Source organism: Nicotiana tabacum, chromosome 22 (genome assembly GCF_000715075.1).
Source record: "Nicotiana tabacum cultivar K326 chromosome 22, ASM71507v2, whole genome shotgun sequence".
NCBI lineage: Eukaryota > Viridiplantae > Streptophyta > Magnoliopsida > Solanales > Solanaceae > Nicotiana > Nicotiana tabacum.
In genome coordinates, this window is record NC_134101.1 from 64499680 (window position 1) to 64516902 (window position 17223).

Consider the following 17223-nt stretch of genomic DNA (forward strand, 5'->3'; position numbering starts at 1 on the left):
CCTATCCAGTTGCAACATTATCATCAGATTGTTTGCCTTTGTTCTGCACAAGATTGTCCCTAACTTCCTTCCATTGTGCACCTACATTCCCAACTACCTTTCCACTTGTAAGGATCATCAAAGGCTCCTTATTCTGCTCCTTGTTATTAACAGTAGCATCTTCAACCTGCTTTCCTTTATCATGAACCATCAATTCTGGATGCAAACGCCAACATTCAATCTCCTCATGTCTTTGTAATCTACACTGCTTGCAGTACTTAGATAGCATGTTATATTGGATTTTAACCCACTCAGTCCTTATCTCCCCAGTATCCTCATTCTCAATATCCATTCTAATTTTCTTAGGAAGATCAGCTAACAAATCAACAAGTACTTTAACCCTTGCACAACTAGGTCGAGTCTTATTAATCGTAGCCATATCAAGATGAAGAGGTTTCCCAACAGCTGAAGCAAGAGAAAATAAACACTCATTAATAAAAAATGTAGGTAATAAACCTGGAAAAGAAATCCATGCCATCGCCATAGGTATCTCTTCCCCAGCGTTAAACTTGGCATCATAGATGAGAGGTCATAACTGATATTCATAGCCAGCTTTATTCTTGACATAATAGGCACCTTTCGATGTAAAATCAATGAAGTCTTCCCATAAAGTCAGTCGAATGAGAACATGCTTATCTCTAAGAAAACCAATACTACATTCTCCCTTGATTCCATATTGAGAAGGTACAATGCGACGTATTTCTTGCAAATATGGCCATCCATACGCAAATTTTCCAACCACAGCATATTGTAATCCTTCTATAACGTTCATTCGATCCACTTCTGCCTCAGTAAACTTAACTAACGGTTGCCCATTCAAAAACGAAACTCGCCTCATAGGAATAGGCTCAACATTGGACGCACGTTCATGCATGGCAGCATTAATGGTGCTAGGTTTTAGTATTTTCGAGTAGTCTAGGGGCTGGGCAGTGGTGTTTGTTGCAGTAGGGATTGGGACAAGGTAGGGAGGAGGCTGACCAGCCAGTAGGGATGGCTGGCCGTCGGCCGGAACGGCCATGTCAGCTTTCAAAATAAAAATCTCCCAGTGATCGCCTCTTGTGTCGCCAGAGCGTCTCTCTCGCTAGAAAGGGTGTTGAATGAAATTGTGTATTAACTTATTTTGTTTACTAACGGACTGATTTAGTTTACCAATAGACTTGGTATAAGGTTTAATGGGTAGGGCAAATATAACGATGTAGTACAACAAATTTAAATTTTCATATATCAGAATCCGAAAAAATAGTTTTGACAATTCACAGAAACCAAACAACAAATTTTAGAGGAAAAATCATCACAACAAATACACCCTTTAATTAAAATAGAAAATAAGTCATTAAATCATACCAAAATAAGTACTAGATCATGCAGTGGGACACGTGAATCAATGGTCTATTCGCAAAATTAGGTATTTTATATACATATTTTTTAAAATTGGTATAATATTAATTATTGGCACTCATGCTCTAAGAAAATTGAATGGTCCGCTTGGTTGAAGGTTGAGTTATTTATCGAGGGGAATATGGATCAACTCTACTAGAATTCATATGCACATAATATATAATTAATTTTTTCCTAAATTGTTCCTTTTTTCCCACTGCTTTTTCCTTTTTCAAAATTACTTAGGGTCGTTTGGTAGCCGGTTAGAGAGGAGTTATCCATGTATTAAAATTAGGATAATTTTATACATTGTTTGGTTAAAAGAAGGGGAAAAATAATCTCCACATAGAAGCTAGCATAAGTTATACAATGTTTGATTGTTTTTTCCTCTTTTCCACATAAAATGTAGCATTGCTAATACAATGTTTGGTTCATGTTTTTCTTTTCCGCATAACTAATACATGTATAAGTTATGAGGGAATCTGTGTATTATTTATGCAGGGTAGAAGGTGGAATAACTTATACATGTAGTAGTAATACTTGTATTAAAGCACAAAATGACAAGAATACCCTTTATTCAAACTTGTATTTTTTTGTTTAAAAATATATATTTAAACTATACTAACAATTTTAATTAAATAAAGTAAGCTAATAATAAATAACACTCACATTACATTTATATTACTAATCTTTATATAACTACCGCATAACTAATCCCCGCATAACTAATTCATGCATAACTAATCCCAACATAACTCAACCTTGCCTAACTTATCTCTGCATAACTAATACATGCATAACTAATCTATGCACTACTTATTCCTACATAACTAATACATACATAACTAATATATGTATAACTAATATATATATAATTAATATTTATATAACTAATATATATATAACTAATAGTTACGTTACTCTGACCGGCAACCAAATGATGCCTAAATATCATACCTTAACCATAGACTTTCTCTTTTTGGCCTTTTCCGTTACCTTAGCCATAGACCCAGGTTCATAAGTCAGCGTGTACTTGAATTATATATTATCTATATCTACCTTTAATCTTTATCCCTATGAAAAGTAAGTAAAAGAAAAAAACTGCGAAAGATGCGAGATACCGACCGAATTCATTCCCATGGCAGTTACCTTTGCCGACTGTTAACGAAACTGGAAATGAAGTAAATACACGAGTGCGAGGTGCGAGAAGTGTGAGAGAGCCGAGAGCGCGTGTGTTCCTTTTCTCAGAGAGCAGATCTGAATATAGATCTCTCTCTGTCTACAATGGAGTACATAGACAACATGCCGCCAATGGATCTGATGCGCTCGGAGAAGATGACTTTCGTTCAGCTTATTATTCCCTTTGAGTCCGCTCATCGTGCTGTCACTTACCTTGGCCAACTTGGACTTCTCCAATTCCGTGATGATACTCCTCTCTCTCTCTCTCTCTCTCTCTCTCTCTCTCTCTCTCTCTCTCTCTCTCTCTCTCTCTCTCTCTCTCTCTCTCTCTCTTTGTGAATATGATTTTTTTTCGTTGTTTGATTATTGAAATTGATTGATTGGCATGATTTTGACTCGAAACTAATGCTTCAAGAGTGATTTTGGTTATGGTAGACTCAATGTAACAGGAAATTGTTGTTTTTAAAGTAAGTTACAATTCTCTAGTTTTACTAGTCTATGTTTGAAGGACTTCGAAGTTTGATTTTACTTGATGATTCCAGAAGCAATCAAATCGAGTCAGAATCCTTTCCTTAGTCTAGTTGGTTTATTGTTGAGAAATCCCTTTTCAAGGAAGGGCATAATAAGAGCTTATTCTTGAAGTGCCAAAGAGTATCTAAATTGAGCGGACCTTAATTCTATTCGCCTATTATTGTTGTTCCAATAATGAACAAGGGTATGGCCTAGTGGTCAATTAAGTGGGTGAGAACTATGAGGTTTCGGCTTCAAATTCCAGTAGAGGCAAAAAGACACTAAGTGATTTTTCACATATATATGCCCAAGTCTTAGTAGGTAGAGTTACCCGATACCAGTACTGGTGGGAGGTAGCCAGAGGAATAGTCGAGGTTTCAAAAGCTCGCCTGGACACCACCGTCATAAAAAAATATTGTTGTTATAATAATTCATTGTAGTATTTGTGCAAATTGAGGTGAGGTTTCAAAGACATCTAATTTCCTGTGCTGGTTCTTTCTTTTTGGGTCGGGGTGAGGCCGTAAGGGTGGGCAAATCTTGCCACGTTCTTGAAGACGAGATGCTATCAGTTTTTTCATGATTATAATATTGTTGTCTCTTTCATGATTTTGAATTATACTTGTAACTATTTTGCCATCTTGTAGGTGATGTGTCTAACTTTAAGTATTAACATCCTTTTATGAAACATATATTTTAATAGTATTATCTTTTATGATCTCGCTATCCTGACTTTATCTACACTTAACCTGCTTTATTTTTCATTATCAAGCAAATGTACTGACTAACTTATTTTGTGCAGCTAAATGCCGAAAAGAGCCCTTTCCAGAGAACATTTGTAAACCAGGTATCCATGAATATTTGTGAATACAGAAAATCCATCTTCAAAATTCTTATATTGTTACTTAGGTAAAAAAAATGTTGTTACTTGTTGGAATTGTCACTTTAGCTTATATTGTTGCCAAGTTTTGGTAATGTGCTTCTATTATTGACAAACCACTATTATTGCTAACTTTTGCTGAAAATGTGCCCTCTGATAGTAAATGAAAGCTAGTTGCTCTAGACAAGTGAAGGTTGCTATGGTGCAAAAGCATTCCACTTCCGACCAAGAGCTTGGAATTTAATTCAGCAAGGGCGTTAAGTGGGAAAACCACTATTGTTAACTCCTAAGTTTGGGGGGTGGTTTACCATATAAAAGAAGAAGAATGAAAAACTAAAGCTTGTTGCTGTATTCAAGATAGGTACTTTTTTTGATAGGTAAAGTAAGGTATTTTATTGATGGAAATCCTTTATTAAGAGAATGCAGGGAGCGAGTACACAAGATAAGTACTTTTATCCAAGTTTATTATCAATTAGAATTGTAAGATTATGTATAGGATTGTTGTTGGACTTCTAAGGACTAAATAGTTACTAACGAGTTCCTGCGGTGCTTTCACGATTAGATTGGTCTCGATCTCTTAATAAATGCCCCCTTTTTTCATAAATAAAATAGACGTGCACATTTAGTGATATTTTCAATCATACTCTGAAGTAAATGTTAAATGTATTAAATTTCTGATCTGCTGAAACTTCTGTGAAATGGAGAAGAGCATAAGACTTTCTATGTGTTCTTATCTATTAAGTTGGACTAGTATCTCTACGGAGTAAGAAGTAAAATTTTAACACACTAACTTGTCCTTAAGGTCTTAAAACATATTTGCACCATGTTCCTGCTGCTAATTTCAATATCCGATGGCTAAAATTGAAGCTTGTAACATAAGATGATATCGGTTTAACTGTCTTGATCTCTTAGATATACTCCAACTTGACCTTCTATTTTAAGCCTATTATTTTCTTCTTTTTATTGGTTTTAATCTTGTTTTTGGATGATCATTTTGTAGGTAAAACGATGCGCGGAGATGTCAAGAAAACTAAGATATTTCAAAGATCAGATACACAAAGCCGGTCTATTGCCTCCTCCTCTTCCTGCTTCCCAACCTGATATTGAATTAGAAGAATTGGAGGTCTCTTTCTAGTTGATTTGCTTTACTTGCTGATAAATGAACTCTCCTCTGTTTTCTTGTTCAATTTGCATTTATTCTAAAGCTTTTCCACTTCAAGAAAAGCTCATATGGACAATGTGGTTCTTCTGAGTTTCAGATACAACTGGCAGAGCATGAACATGAGTTGATTGAAATGAATGCTAATAGTGAAAAATTGCGGCAATCATATAATGAGCTGCTTGAGTTTAAGATGGTATTGCAAAAGGTACATTTCTACCTTGATTTCTGGCCATTTTATTAATCTGCAGGCATTCCAGGTAAGAAATGAACTTCTGAGTAATTGCTTTGGCTTTATTATCACTGGACATGCTTACCTGGGTGCTCATCATCACATTCTCTTCCAAATTTGAACTTTTCAACTGAAATTTAGGAAGCATTTCAGATCATCTTTTTAGCAGAATTTTATCCGTAGGCCTAATTTTTTTTCTGGGTTCAAATATAATTGTTCCTGTCAGAGATACTCATTTTTTTGGTAATATCACGGTACAATTCCAGGCTAGTGGCTTCCTTGTTTCAAGTAGTCATACCACTGATCAGGAAACAGAATTGGATGAAAATGTGTACTCCAATGATAACCATGCGGATACAGCATCATTACTTGAGCAGGTAACTGAGCAAATAGCAGTATTCTCTTGCAGAGTAGCTATATATCATTAATTATATGATCAAGTTCTTTAACATTTTTCAGCAAAGTTCTTTTCAATCTTCAGGAGATGCGTTCAGAACTGTCAAATCAGTCTGGAGTTAGATTTATTAGTGGCATTATCTGCAAGTCCAAGGTTGTTCAATTTGAAAGAATGCTGTTTCGTGCTACAAGGGGTAATATGCTTTTCAATCAGGCAGTTGCTGATGATGAAATACTGGATCCTTCCTCAAACGAAATGGTCATCTTCTTTCTTTTAAAACTTCTCATGTAATTGAACTCACACAATGATGTTTTGATTGGACATTCCCGCTGCCACCCTTCTAAATGTGGGTCAACACAAAAGGAACTAGTTCACTAAGAAAACATGTGCTCATGAAGAGCTTAACTCATGAAGAAATAAGCTCTAATTTTCTCTGTGTATGCAATGTGGTTACTTATTATTATTATTTCGTTGTTGGCGCCTTGCTGTAAGGCAACGCCTGAATATAAAGTTTATCTTATGGTTAACAGAGATTTTGCTTCTGCAGGTTGAGAAAGTAGTCTTTGTAGTATTCTTTTCAGGTGAGCAGGCAAGAACAAAAATACTGAAAATATGTGAGGCATTTGGTGCAAATTGCTATCCTGTTCCTGAAGACACGACAAAGAGAAGGCAGATAACTCAAGAAGTATGTCTCTAATGGAAACGAGTTTCATTGGCATTATGATTGAATTTTGTCGGGCATTTATTATCATCGCATAAGTTGTTGAAAAAATTGCGAGCTGGAAATGGATAATTTTTATGTTGTTTCTGCATAGTAAGCAAGCTAAGTTTCAGTAGCCTGCATTTTATGTGTTGATTGACATTCAAGCTCATAATATACATGGAAAAATAATGTTCTGTTTTGTTTTCCCCTTAATAGCACTTGTGCTATGTCTGGCTGCCTTCACATTTATTCCACAATCACCTTAGCTTAATGTGCCACATTTGCCGCTTCAAAGTGCTAACCCCAAATCTATTTAGGCATATTATGATGTACATGTAGTATTTTGTTTGTGATCATACATTATCGAGATAAACTTCTTAATTGCAGGTTTTGTCTCGGCTATCTGAATTAGAGACCACTCTGGATGCTGGACTGCGCCATAGAGATAAGGCTTTGACCTCCATAGGTTATCACCTTACAAAATGGATAAATATGGTAAGAGACTAAGAGTGAACAGAATAGTTGGAGTTATTGCTTTATACTGCAGATTGTTATTGTCTGATTCGATTAAGTGGACCTTGTAGTCTTGACAAATGAGTTAATTGCTCCAACTCCATTTTATAGGCTAAAACACAAAAGGCAGTGTATGACACATTAAATATGCTAAATTTCGATGTTACAAAGAAGTGCCTTGTGGGTGAGGGCTGGTGTCCAATATTTGCTAAAACCAAGGTACGTTTCTCTTTTGTCTTCTCTTTTAAGCAGTTTAATATATGGAGCTTCAACTTGTACTGTTTTATGATACTGTTACCAAGTATTGACTCGTGAAAATTTTAGATACAAGAGGCTTTGCAGCGTGCAACATTTGATAGCAGTTCACAAGTGGGGATTATATTTCATGTGATGGATGCTGTGGAGTCACCTCCAACATACTTTAGGACAAACAGTTTCACAAATGCATTTCAAGAAATTGTTGATGCATATGGGTAAGTTAAACACGCAGTAGCATTTCGTTATGTGAAGAAATGATGTAGACATGATTTATATCCCTTGATCTAGTTTGGCGCCTTAATTCCTTTCCATCACTCTCTCTGATTCTATTGATAGCAGCAACGTTCATTTGAAATTACTTCAACATAATTTAAGTTGGTCTCATATGAAAGATGTAAAGGGGAGATGCCGGTAATTGTTGAAGTTTCTTTTAGATAGTATAGTAACTTTATTTGCATTTACTTTTTCATTTTAAGGGTTCATCCATTTTTGCAGTAAGACCTTTACTTTTAAAAAAAAAATGTTTTTCGTATGCATGAAGCCTCTATAAGCAAAATGAAACCTTAATAAAGGAGAGTCTACTTTTCAACATAGGCATGCCATGATTTTGGGTCTTTCTTGAGGATGTTGTAAATTAGTAATGCTTCATCCCTTCAGATAAATTTCAAATTCATTTGTTTCTCTAAATAATATCTGAAAATGAATATCCACGTCTTGTGCACATGCTGGGCCAAACAGAAAGCACTTATACTGTTGTTTTCGCTGGCAGTGTTGCTAAATACCAGGAGGCAAATCCAGCTGTTTATACCATTGTTACATTTCCTTTCCTTTTTGCTGTGATGTTTGGGGACTGGGGTCATGGAATCTGCTTGCTGTTGGGAGCATTAGTTCTTATCGCAAGGGAAAGCAAACTTAGCTCTCAGGTTAGTACTCCTATTGATTTAAACTGCTTCTTTGGGGGGTTGAAATAAAAATAATTATACAATTTATATGTTTCTTTTGTGAATCAAGTATCTTTTTTTCTGACAGAAACTAGGCAGCTTCATGGAGATGCTCTTTGGGGGTCGCTATGTACTCGTGTTGATGTCAATATTTTCAATTTACTGTGGCTTGCTATATAATGAATTCTTCTCAGTTCCCTTTCACATATTTGGTGAATCAGCGTACAAATGCCGAGATGCTACATGCAGGTATAAAAATACTTACCGTGCTACGATTCTTTAATAGAAATAAACTGCTATTTCTGATATGACAAAAGAAAATCTTTCTACTATTTTTTTCGTAGTTTTGGAATACAATGAAATGCTGATGATAAGAGTGAAAATATGGCTGCTTTGTTGCATTTTGAATCTTGTTATTCCTCATGGATGAGAAGTTGATGTGTCTTCATTATCTTCTTAGAAAATTTGGGGCTGGGATGGTGTTTATTTTCCTTTTCTGCACAGATTTGTATCTGTTTTACTTGGTTGTTAAGGTTGCAGTATCATACGACGTAACAGGTTATCTTAAAACACTTGACTACTTTTTGGGTATTTTACAATGATTTGATATCAGGTACTCGCAGAGGCGGACCTAGGATTTAAGTTTTATGGGTTCAAGTTTTAAAGTTTTTAGCATTGAAACCATTGTATTTTTAAAGTTATGGGTTCATATTGCTATATATTGCAATATTAATTTAATTTTACACATAAATTTATGCTCAGCGCCAAAAGTACTGGTTCAGTTGAACCCGGTGCCGGTACATTGCATCCGCGTCTGGGCACTGGTGCTGCAATTGTTGACAATGTGGTATAGACTTTGTCAGGTTGCTTTTATAATTGTATAATTTCTGGTGAAGTTGGCCAAGTTTCTCTTAGATTTTATATATATTTTTCCAATTAGCAACCATTCTTATGCTCTCAAACATTAGATAGTGTAGCCACACTACTTACTAGGTAATCATTATCTTCTCTCTATTTCTTGAACAATTTAAGATACTGCCGAAATAGTGTTTATGGTGGTCTGGGTTTCTCTTAATTTTTTCGCATTTGTGCTTTTACTATTGCCTCCCTATCTCCGAGTGCATGTAGATCATGAATGAACCTCTAATGCACACTCTCCAGGTACCTATTTTAATCACTTGTTATCTTTTTACAACTATCTTGACATTACTGTATGTACCTTTACAGTGATGCACGGACAGTTGGTTTAGTAAAATACAAGGATCCATATCCATTTGGCGTGGACCCAAGCTGGAGAGGCAGCCGTTCAGAACTTCCTTTCTTGAATTCTCTTAAGATGAAGATGTCTATTTTGTTGGGTGTGGCCCAGATGAACCTCGGAATTATTTTAAGTTATTTCAATGCACGTTTCTTCAGCAGCTCAATTGATATTAAGTGTGTAATCATTTCCTTTTCTCTCCGTTTCATGGTTTGCCTGTAAATAGTTATTTATTCTGTTATTGATTTTTTTTTTCAGGTATCAGTTTATTCCACAAGTGATCTTTCTCAACAGCCTCTTTGGATACCTTTCGCTTCTCATTCTTGTCAAATGGTGCACTGGTTCTCAAGCAGATCTATATCATGTTATGATTTATATGTTCTTAAGTCCTTTTGAGGCTCTTGGTGAAAATAGGTTGTTCTGGGGCCAGAGTGTGCTTCAGGTATGAGGTACCCTTCTCTTTCTGCAACATGTGCTCTTAGAGTTTGTTTGGTTCCTAAATGGGCTAAGGTAGGTTTGTACTACCGCTAAATTATATTGAGAATATTGTAAAAAATGAAGTATAAATGGGTTTCTAATACCTGCATCCCACGTTTGGTATTTTTGGAGGCGAGGGGTCTAAATTCTTTTGATAAAGGACTTTGGCATAATTTTATTAAATATCTTACAATGGTTAGTTCGAGATAATTCTAACCAAGAGTTATAGTCAGGCATGGGAGTGAGTTTCTATATATATATATATTGAAGGCTAGATATAAAACAAATAAAAAGAACAGGTAACAAAATAAGGAAATATGAAAAACAAAAGTATTAAAGAGGTCGGTGGATGTGCATGGGGAGAGGGTAGAGAGGAATGGGTGAAGGGTTAAGTCCCCCTTGATTCCATATTTATCCCATGATGAAGGGATTATAATCTCTTTCATTATCCAATTCCATACTTAATAAAAACCTAAATTATGAAGTGTGTTTCTCCTTGTCCCTCACATAATCCAATACCAAACAACCCTAAGAATAGTAGAATGCATCTACTTCCTGGTACCTCTGTTAACAATTACTGTTGCAGGTAATATTGCTGCTTTTGGCACTTGTTGCTGTTCCATGGATGCTCTTCCCAAAACCTTTTATTTTGAAAAGACTTCATATGGAGGTATTATGCCTGTTTCATTCTCATCTTTCTTACTGATGATTGAATACTATGTTGACTTTTCTGATTCAGAGAAGATGAAAGTAGTGGAAATAGCTTTTGTTTTTGCTTAAGGGACATTTTAGTGGCATAGAATGGAGATTCATTTTTTGTTTTTTTATTTTTAATTTTATGCATTTTTTTTTTTGAAGAAGGAGGGGTCTTAAGCTAGTAACAACCAAGGAGGATCTAATCAAATATATTATTTATTGAAATTAGATATGATTAGGAATGACGTTATTCGCGACAAGGTGGATGTGGCCCCTATTGAGGACAAGATACGGGAAGCGAGGCTTAGGTGGTTTGGACATGTGAGGACTGAGGAGGAGGAGCACAGATGCCCTGGTGAGGAGGTGTGAGAGGCTGACATTGGAGGGCCTACGGAGAGGTAGAGGTAGGCCGAAGAAGAAGTGGGGAGAGGTGATTAGGCAAGACATGGCGCAACTTCAGCTGACCGAGGACATGACCCTTGATAGTAAGGTGTGGAGGTCGAGGATTAGGGTAGTAGTGGGGTAGGTGGTCTAGATTGTTCATACCGGTAGTATTAGTACGCACTCTCGCATTCTGCCGGTAGTACATTTCTTTGACTACCCTTCGTTTTCTTTCATTTTGATCATCTCATTATCGCATTGTTTATGCTGCTTTTATATGGCTTTTTGGTGTTGTCCCTCCTTGTCTGTCTTTTAATTAATGCGGTGCTTATGTTTTCCTGAGCCGAGGGTCTATTGAAAACAGCCTCTCTTACCCTCCCTAGACCCCACGATGTGGGATAATACTGGGTATGTTGTTGTTGTTGAAGATATCATTGACGTCTCCTCTTTAAGCATGTCTTCACTCTTGATATGTTGCTAGAATGGACTTCTAAATCTATCTTTCCATTATTCCTGGGTTAAATTAGTTAGCCTGTCAATTTTCGAGAGTATATTTTTCATCAAAAAATAGTGGTGAAAAAGGAATAACCAAAACTATAAGTTTGATATACTTGTGGACGTATTATTGCTTTCAGTAAGTAATATGTGAAGAGATATTAGGCTTCTTAAAAATAGAGGTTTGTGTCATTGAGCCTCTCGTGTCCGAAGATGAAACTACTTGGTGGAAACTTTTAGTGTGGAATATGAGCTGTGTACGTAGGATGACTTCTCTATTTTAGCTGCTTGTGCCTTTAGGTGACTGCCTGGAATTGCAATCCCTTTTCCAAATGTTTTATTTTCTTCAGTTGTTCGTTATTGCGAGAAAAGTTGGGATACCTAATTGCTCGTTATTCAGAAAATCCTTTTCTAGTGTACTTTTTAGGACCCTCTCCCCTGTTCCTCAGTCTAGCAATCCTATTCCAATCAGACTTTGCATTTTTTGCTTTTATTTTCTCCCATGTTTTTTCTCAAACATGAAAATTGGTCAAAGTTTTTATTCAGTCGACATCCTACCTAAAATGAAAAGCAGAGGTTCATTCTCTACACCAAACGGTAAATTCCTGTATAGAAGCTGTTAAGGTGTCTACTGATGTTACTTGAATTAGCAATTTGGTTTTATATCTTCTTTTCTTTTTTCTTTTTTCCTTTTTCTTTTTTGGGGGGTTGGGGGTGGGGGTGAGTGGAGAGAGCCTTATGCTTTATTTATTTGGTATTTAAATCTGACAATGTCATGTACAGCCTATCAATAGATAGACTTAGTAGTTTGAAGGCTTGATTTCTCTTGCACCTTTGACGATTCTCAGAGATTTCAAGGTCGTACATACGGGATACTTGGAACCTCCGAGATGGGTATTGACGAAGAACCAGGCTCTGCCAGGCAGCATGCTGAGGAGTTTAACTTTAGTGAGGTTTTTGTGCACCAAATGATACACTCTATTGAATTTGTACTTGGTGCTGTTTCTAACACTGCATCGTATCTTCGGCTTTGGGCTTTGAGGTACATCCATTAGTTACTTATTTTTTGTTATCAAGATGTATGTTCCTTCAAAAGTTGCTATATGCATATATACACATGCATTGTTGGTGTTGGTGCAGTTTGGCTCACTCTGAATTATCTACTGTGTTCTATGAGAAAGTTCTCCTCCTTGCCTGGGGGTAAGTTTTCATGTGACCTTTAGCTATTTCATTTTCTTCTTGCTGGTTGTTCAACTTTCTCCAGTTTGTAGCTATGGTTTCTCAGAAAAGATAGATAAATAATTATGATTTGTTGTAAAAGTTGATTTCGTTCATAATTTACTCTTAGCATTCTCGGTGTTGAATTTATTCATTCTAAGTTCAGGTATGATAACATCGTCATACGGCTAGTGGGGCTGGCAGTTTTTGCCTTTGCGACAACTTTTATCCTACTTATGATGGAGACTCTTAGTGCATTCCTTCATGCATTGCGTCTTCATTGGGTGGAATTCCAGAACAAGTTTTATCATGGGGATGGTTATAAGTTCAAGCCATTCTCCTTTGCCTTGTTAGCAGATGATGACGATTAGTACATAGCTTTTCTTTCTCTCTTTTTTCTTTTGGGGAATTCTGTGGAGAAGAAGAGTTTTCCATCTGGAGAAGAAGCCTGACAAAAATTTCGAAAGGACCCAATTTTGACTGACTGGCACTTTGTACACTCTTTATTTGGATCAGCTGGATTATGTAGGATAGAATTGTAAAGTTACAGCACAGAATCTTTTGGTATAGCAGTATGAAAAGGGCTCTGAGGTCGTAGTTAGCTGTTGAGGAAGAGATCTGTAAAGTATTCTCATTCGTATATTTTTATCGTATTCTCCCAAACAGGGATTCAGTCATAGTGATTTGTGAAGATGGAATGTTTTATACCACTGTATCTTCAGAGTTGCACATCTTTTTGTTGCTGAATCTAAAACTATACGTATAACTCATATACGTTTTTGTGGGTAGTTGTCCTTCCAGTTTTGTAATAATAAAGCCTCTTTTACGGTCTAATGCTTCTGACCTGACTCCAGATGTTTCATCTCCGTTAAATTTCCTAATTGAAATCGTTGGTAAGTGCTCCGGAACAAACAGTCAACTTTTATAGTTAACAATTGGAGGTCTCCTATCTTAATTGCCTCAAACATCCTGGCATCATAACTGAGCTGGAGTAAGGTTCTCAAAAACTAATGAAACCCATCAAGAAGTCATAGGTTTAATACGTAGCAATTTTATTTACATTTAAGTTGAGAATTTCTTTTTGGTATTCCATGAAAAGTTCAGTGGTTTTGAACTGAAAGAGGGAGTAGGTGGACATGAGTTTATAGTTGACAGCGCCAGAAAATAACGAGGAATATGTTTTACTTACAAGTGTATCTACCAGGAACGTACGCTGTTTCTCCTTAACTTTTCCCCTTACACATAATGCAAAATACAGTTTCTTCCGGCCTGTAATACTTGCTGCGCCTAAAGTAAAACAAAGGCCAGACCTCGTACTAGATAAAGGTTACATGTCTCAAATAGCAATCATGCTAATAGTAAAACAAAAGAAACAAACTATAGGCTGAGTATTAGAAGTCTGTTTTCTAGTAATAAAAGAAGAAAACATACACTACCATATAGTATATTATATGCCGTGCATTCCTATCAATAGTAAAAATTGCACGGGGCGCCCTATTTGGTCGCCCCCATTTAACCTATACCCATTTTAAAAAAAAGTTTTAACTTGTACACGCTTTTTAAACAACTTCAGGCTTCTTTCTCCTCCTCCTCCTCCTCCTCCTCCTACGTTTTCTTCTTCTCCTTCTTCTTCTTCTTCTTCGGGTGACAATGATTTTATATGATGGTTGTGAACATATTTTAACATAGTTTATGATGTTTTACAATGGTGAGCTGTTATGACGCTTTATTTTTTGCTATTGCTTAGGGTTTCTTCTTCTTCTTTTTCTTAATTGCAAAATGGGTTCATTAGATTTATTGTTGTTTTGACAAATTGATGATTGAGGTTTGTTCTTGATGATATTTGGAGGTTATGTTTCAAATTTGAGCTCATTTGGAGTTGATTTAGGTATTAAAATTGCTATAATTCGAAGAACAAATTTCTGTTTCTGGACAATTTGCACTTCAGGCCTATTTGGCCTTAAGTGCATAAAAACGTTGGTTGCACTTTCAGATCTTTTGGCCTTAAGTGCATCTGAAGTGCAATTTTTCACTTCAGACTTATTGGCATTAAGCGTAGCAAAATGTTTGTTGCAGTTCACACCTTTTGGCCTTAAGTGCATTTGAAGTGTAATTTTTCACTTCAAACTTATTGGCCTTAAGTGTAGCAAAACGTTTGTTGCACTTCAGACCTTTTGGCCTTAAGTGCATCTGAAGTGCAATTTTTCACTTCAGACTATTGGTCTTAAGTGCATCTGAAGTGCAATTTTTCACTTCAGACTTATTAGCCTTAAGTGCATGAAACCATTGGTTGCACTTCAGACCTATTTGGCCTTAAGTGCATTTGAGGTGCAATTTTTTCACCTCAGACTAATTTTTTGTAACTTCAGACCCGATAAATCTGAAGTTGATCGTAAAGTAAGTACGCTTGTAAACTTTTTTGCAAAATGGGTATATGTTCAATTGTGACCCCAAAATCGATTACAGATGTAAAAGCCCCCTATCAATACGAGCATCCCATGAAATTATCCGATCATTGTGGCTCCTTTTGATCAAACAACTTAAGACTGTCCAACACGAGATCTTGGGAACCTTGGCCTTAAGAGTGAACCAGAGACATTTATTGCGTAAATCTATCACTTGTACACTGATCCCACATTCAATTGAAAATTCTTTATGATCCAATAGTTAATTAAGAAAAACATATCGGTAGAGTAGAGACATAGTAGCTCTATTAGAAAAGGAAGTTGATAAGGGTTTTCCAAATTTCGACCAAACCAAGATATAATCTTTTTAAAAATATACTATACCCTAGGTTAAGAGTATGAACGTCAAACTAATTAATTTTGTCTTAATTTGAATATCAGTTGTCTAACAGCTTGTTTGGATGGTTGTTACAGATCGTTTTATAATGTATCGTATCGTATCGTATCGTATCGTATCGTATTGTATTGTATTGTATCATTTGATGGACACAATGTTTGGATACATTGTATCGTTTGCTGTTATTTCATGATATCACGCAACAACAATATGAAGAATGAACTTAATATTATAAAGAAAAATTATGATATGGGGTAAATTTATTATATAAAAAGGTAGGGTAAATGATAAAATAAAATTATTTAATAATAATGAAGGGTGAGATGAGAAAAAAAAAGATAAGATAACGACGCAACCACACCAAATAGGTTGTTGCATAAAGTGGCACATTTCGTAACAACAGATTTAACGATACGATACAATAAATTTAAGTAACAACCAAAACAAACACCATATTTAAAGTAACAATACGATACAACAACCATCCAAACAAGCTGTAATTCTTTTAAAATTAAATTTTCATACTTTGAAATTATATAAATAAAACTACTATTATAAGTTACTGAATTTTATAATTTAAAATCAGTAAAAATATATTTTTTTAAATAAAAAGTGTTTACTTTCAAATAATAGTTCTGTTCCATTTTAAGAGCCTATTTGGCCAAGCTTTTAGGAGACCAAAAGTACTTTTTTTTGGTCAAAAAAGTACTTTTCTGAATATTTAAGGTGTTTGACAAAAGTAAAAAAGTATTTTTGAGCAGCAACAGAAGCAGTTTTTCTGCTTTTGAAGAGAAACTACAAATTCTAGCTTCTTCCAAGAAGCAGAAGTAGAAAATTAATTTATTCAAGACAAAAAGAACCTTATGATAAATTTATATTTTCTAAATTATCTCTCATTAATTTAACATTTGTCTTTTTCTTTTCCTTTTTCTTTTTATTTCTAATGTACATTTCTTCTTCTTTTTTATTTTAATCATATTTTTATTCTCTTTCTTCTATTCCTAAAAGTAGATTTTAAATTTATATTGAATGATGTATTTTGACATATTTAAATTATCATGTACATAATAGGTAATACCAAACACTCAATGTTATTGCTTTGGAATAACTATATTAACTGAAATTTTAATTTATATTTTTACTTTACGTTTTATATTTAATTGAATTCTTTTATAATAAATATTTAAATTTTTTTCTTTCTAAATAATACTAATCATAAATTGAATATTTATTATCTTTTTTTGTAGTTTGATACTTAAAAGTGCTTTTTGAAGAGATTGGTCAAGCACAATGAGCTTACAAAAAGCATCACTCAAACGAATTGGCCAAACACAAACTGTTATTTTGCAAAAGTACTTTTTCAAAAAACACTTTTGAACAAAAGTAATTTTCAAAATAAATAGTTTTTGACAGTTTGACCAAACGGACTTTAGGTGTCCTTGTTGCCGTTTTATCCGAAACAAATATTATTTTAACAAACAAAAGGCATTAATTATTCTTTTCAAATTTACCTTTTCCCTATAAATAATTTACAAAACTTTTTAGAATGTCTTTTCATGCTTAACGAGAGATACAAGGTAATTCAATTAAATAATTCTTACAATTAATGTTATCAACTTTTATGATTATGTATAGGAGAAAGGGAAAAAGAGGAGAAACGAGAAAAAAATTTACAAAGTGGGCGCTTACCAACAAAGTAAAAATTTAGGCA

The 17223-nt window shown here is 35.0% G+C and overlaps 1 protein-coding gene across 2 annotated transcripts; it reads left to right on the top strand.

Annotated features, from left to right (window-relative positions):
* The first annotated feature begins 2494 nt into the window (after positions 1–2494).
* Positions 2495–13425, top strand: LOC107818994 (V-type proton ATPase subunit a1). Of its 2 annotated transcripts, XM_016645073.2 has the most exons (18): positions 2495–2841; positions 3905–3949; positions 4983–5105; positions 5242–5349; positions 5640–5750; positions 5855–6028; positions 6318–6455; positions 6861–6968; positions 7098–7205; positions 7311–7459; positions 8014–8167; positions 8274–8434; positions 9413–9619; positions 9702–9885; positions 10507–10590; positions 12341–12534; positions 12633–12692; positions 12877–13425. In XM_016645073.2, the coding sequence occupies exons 1-18, from the start codon at positions 2701–2703 to the stop codon at positions 13079–13081; spliced, it is 2454 nt and encodes an 817-aa protein (XP_016500559.1). In that variant the 5' UTR covers positions 2495–2700; the 3' UTR covers positions 13082–13425. The 2 variants fall into 2 exon arrangements, with proteins under 2 accessions (XP_016500559.1, XP_075099570.1); XM_075243469.1 differs by lacking the exon at positions 2495–2841 and having other exon boundaries at positions 5833–6028.
* Positions 13426–17223: the final 3798 nt, after the last annotated feature.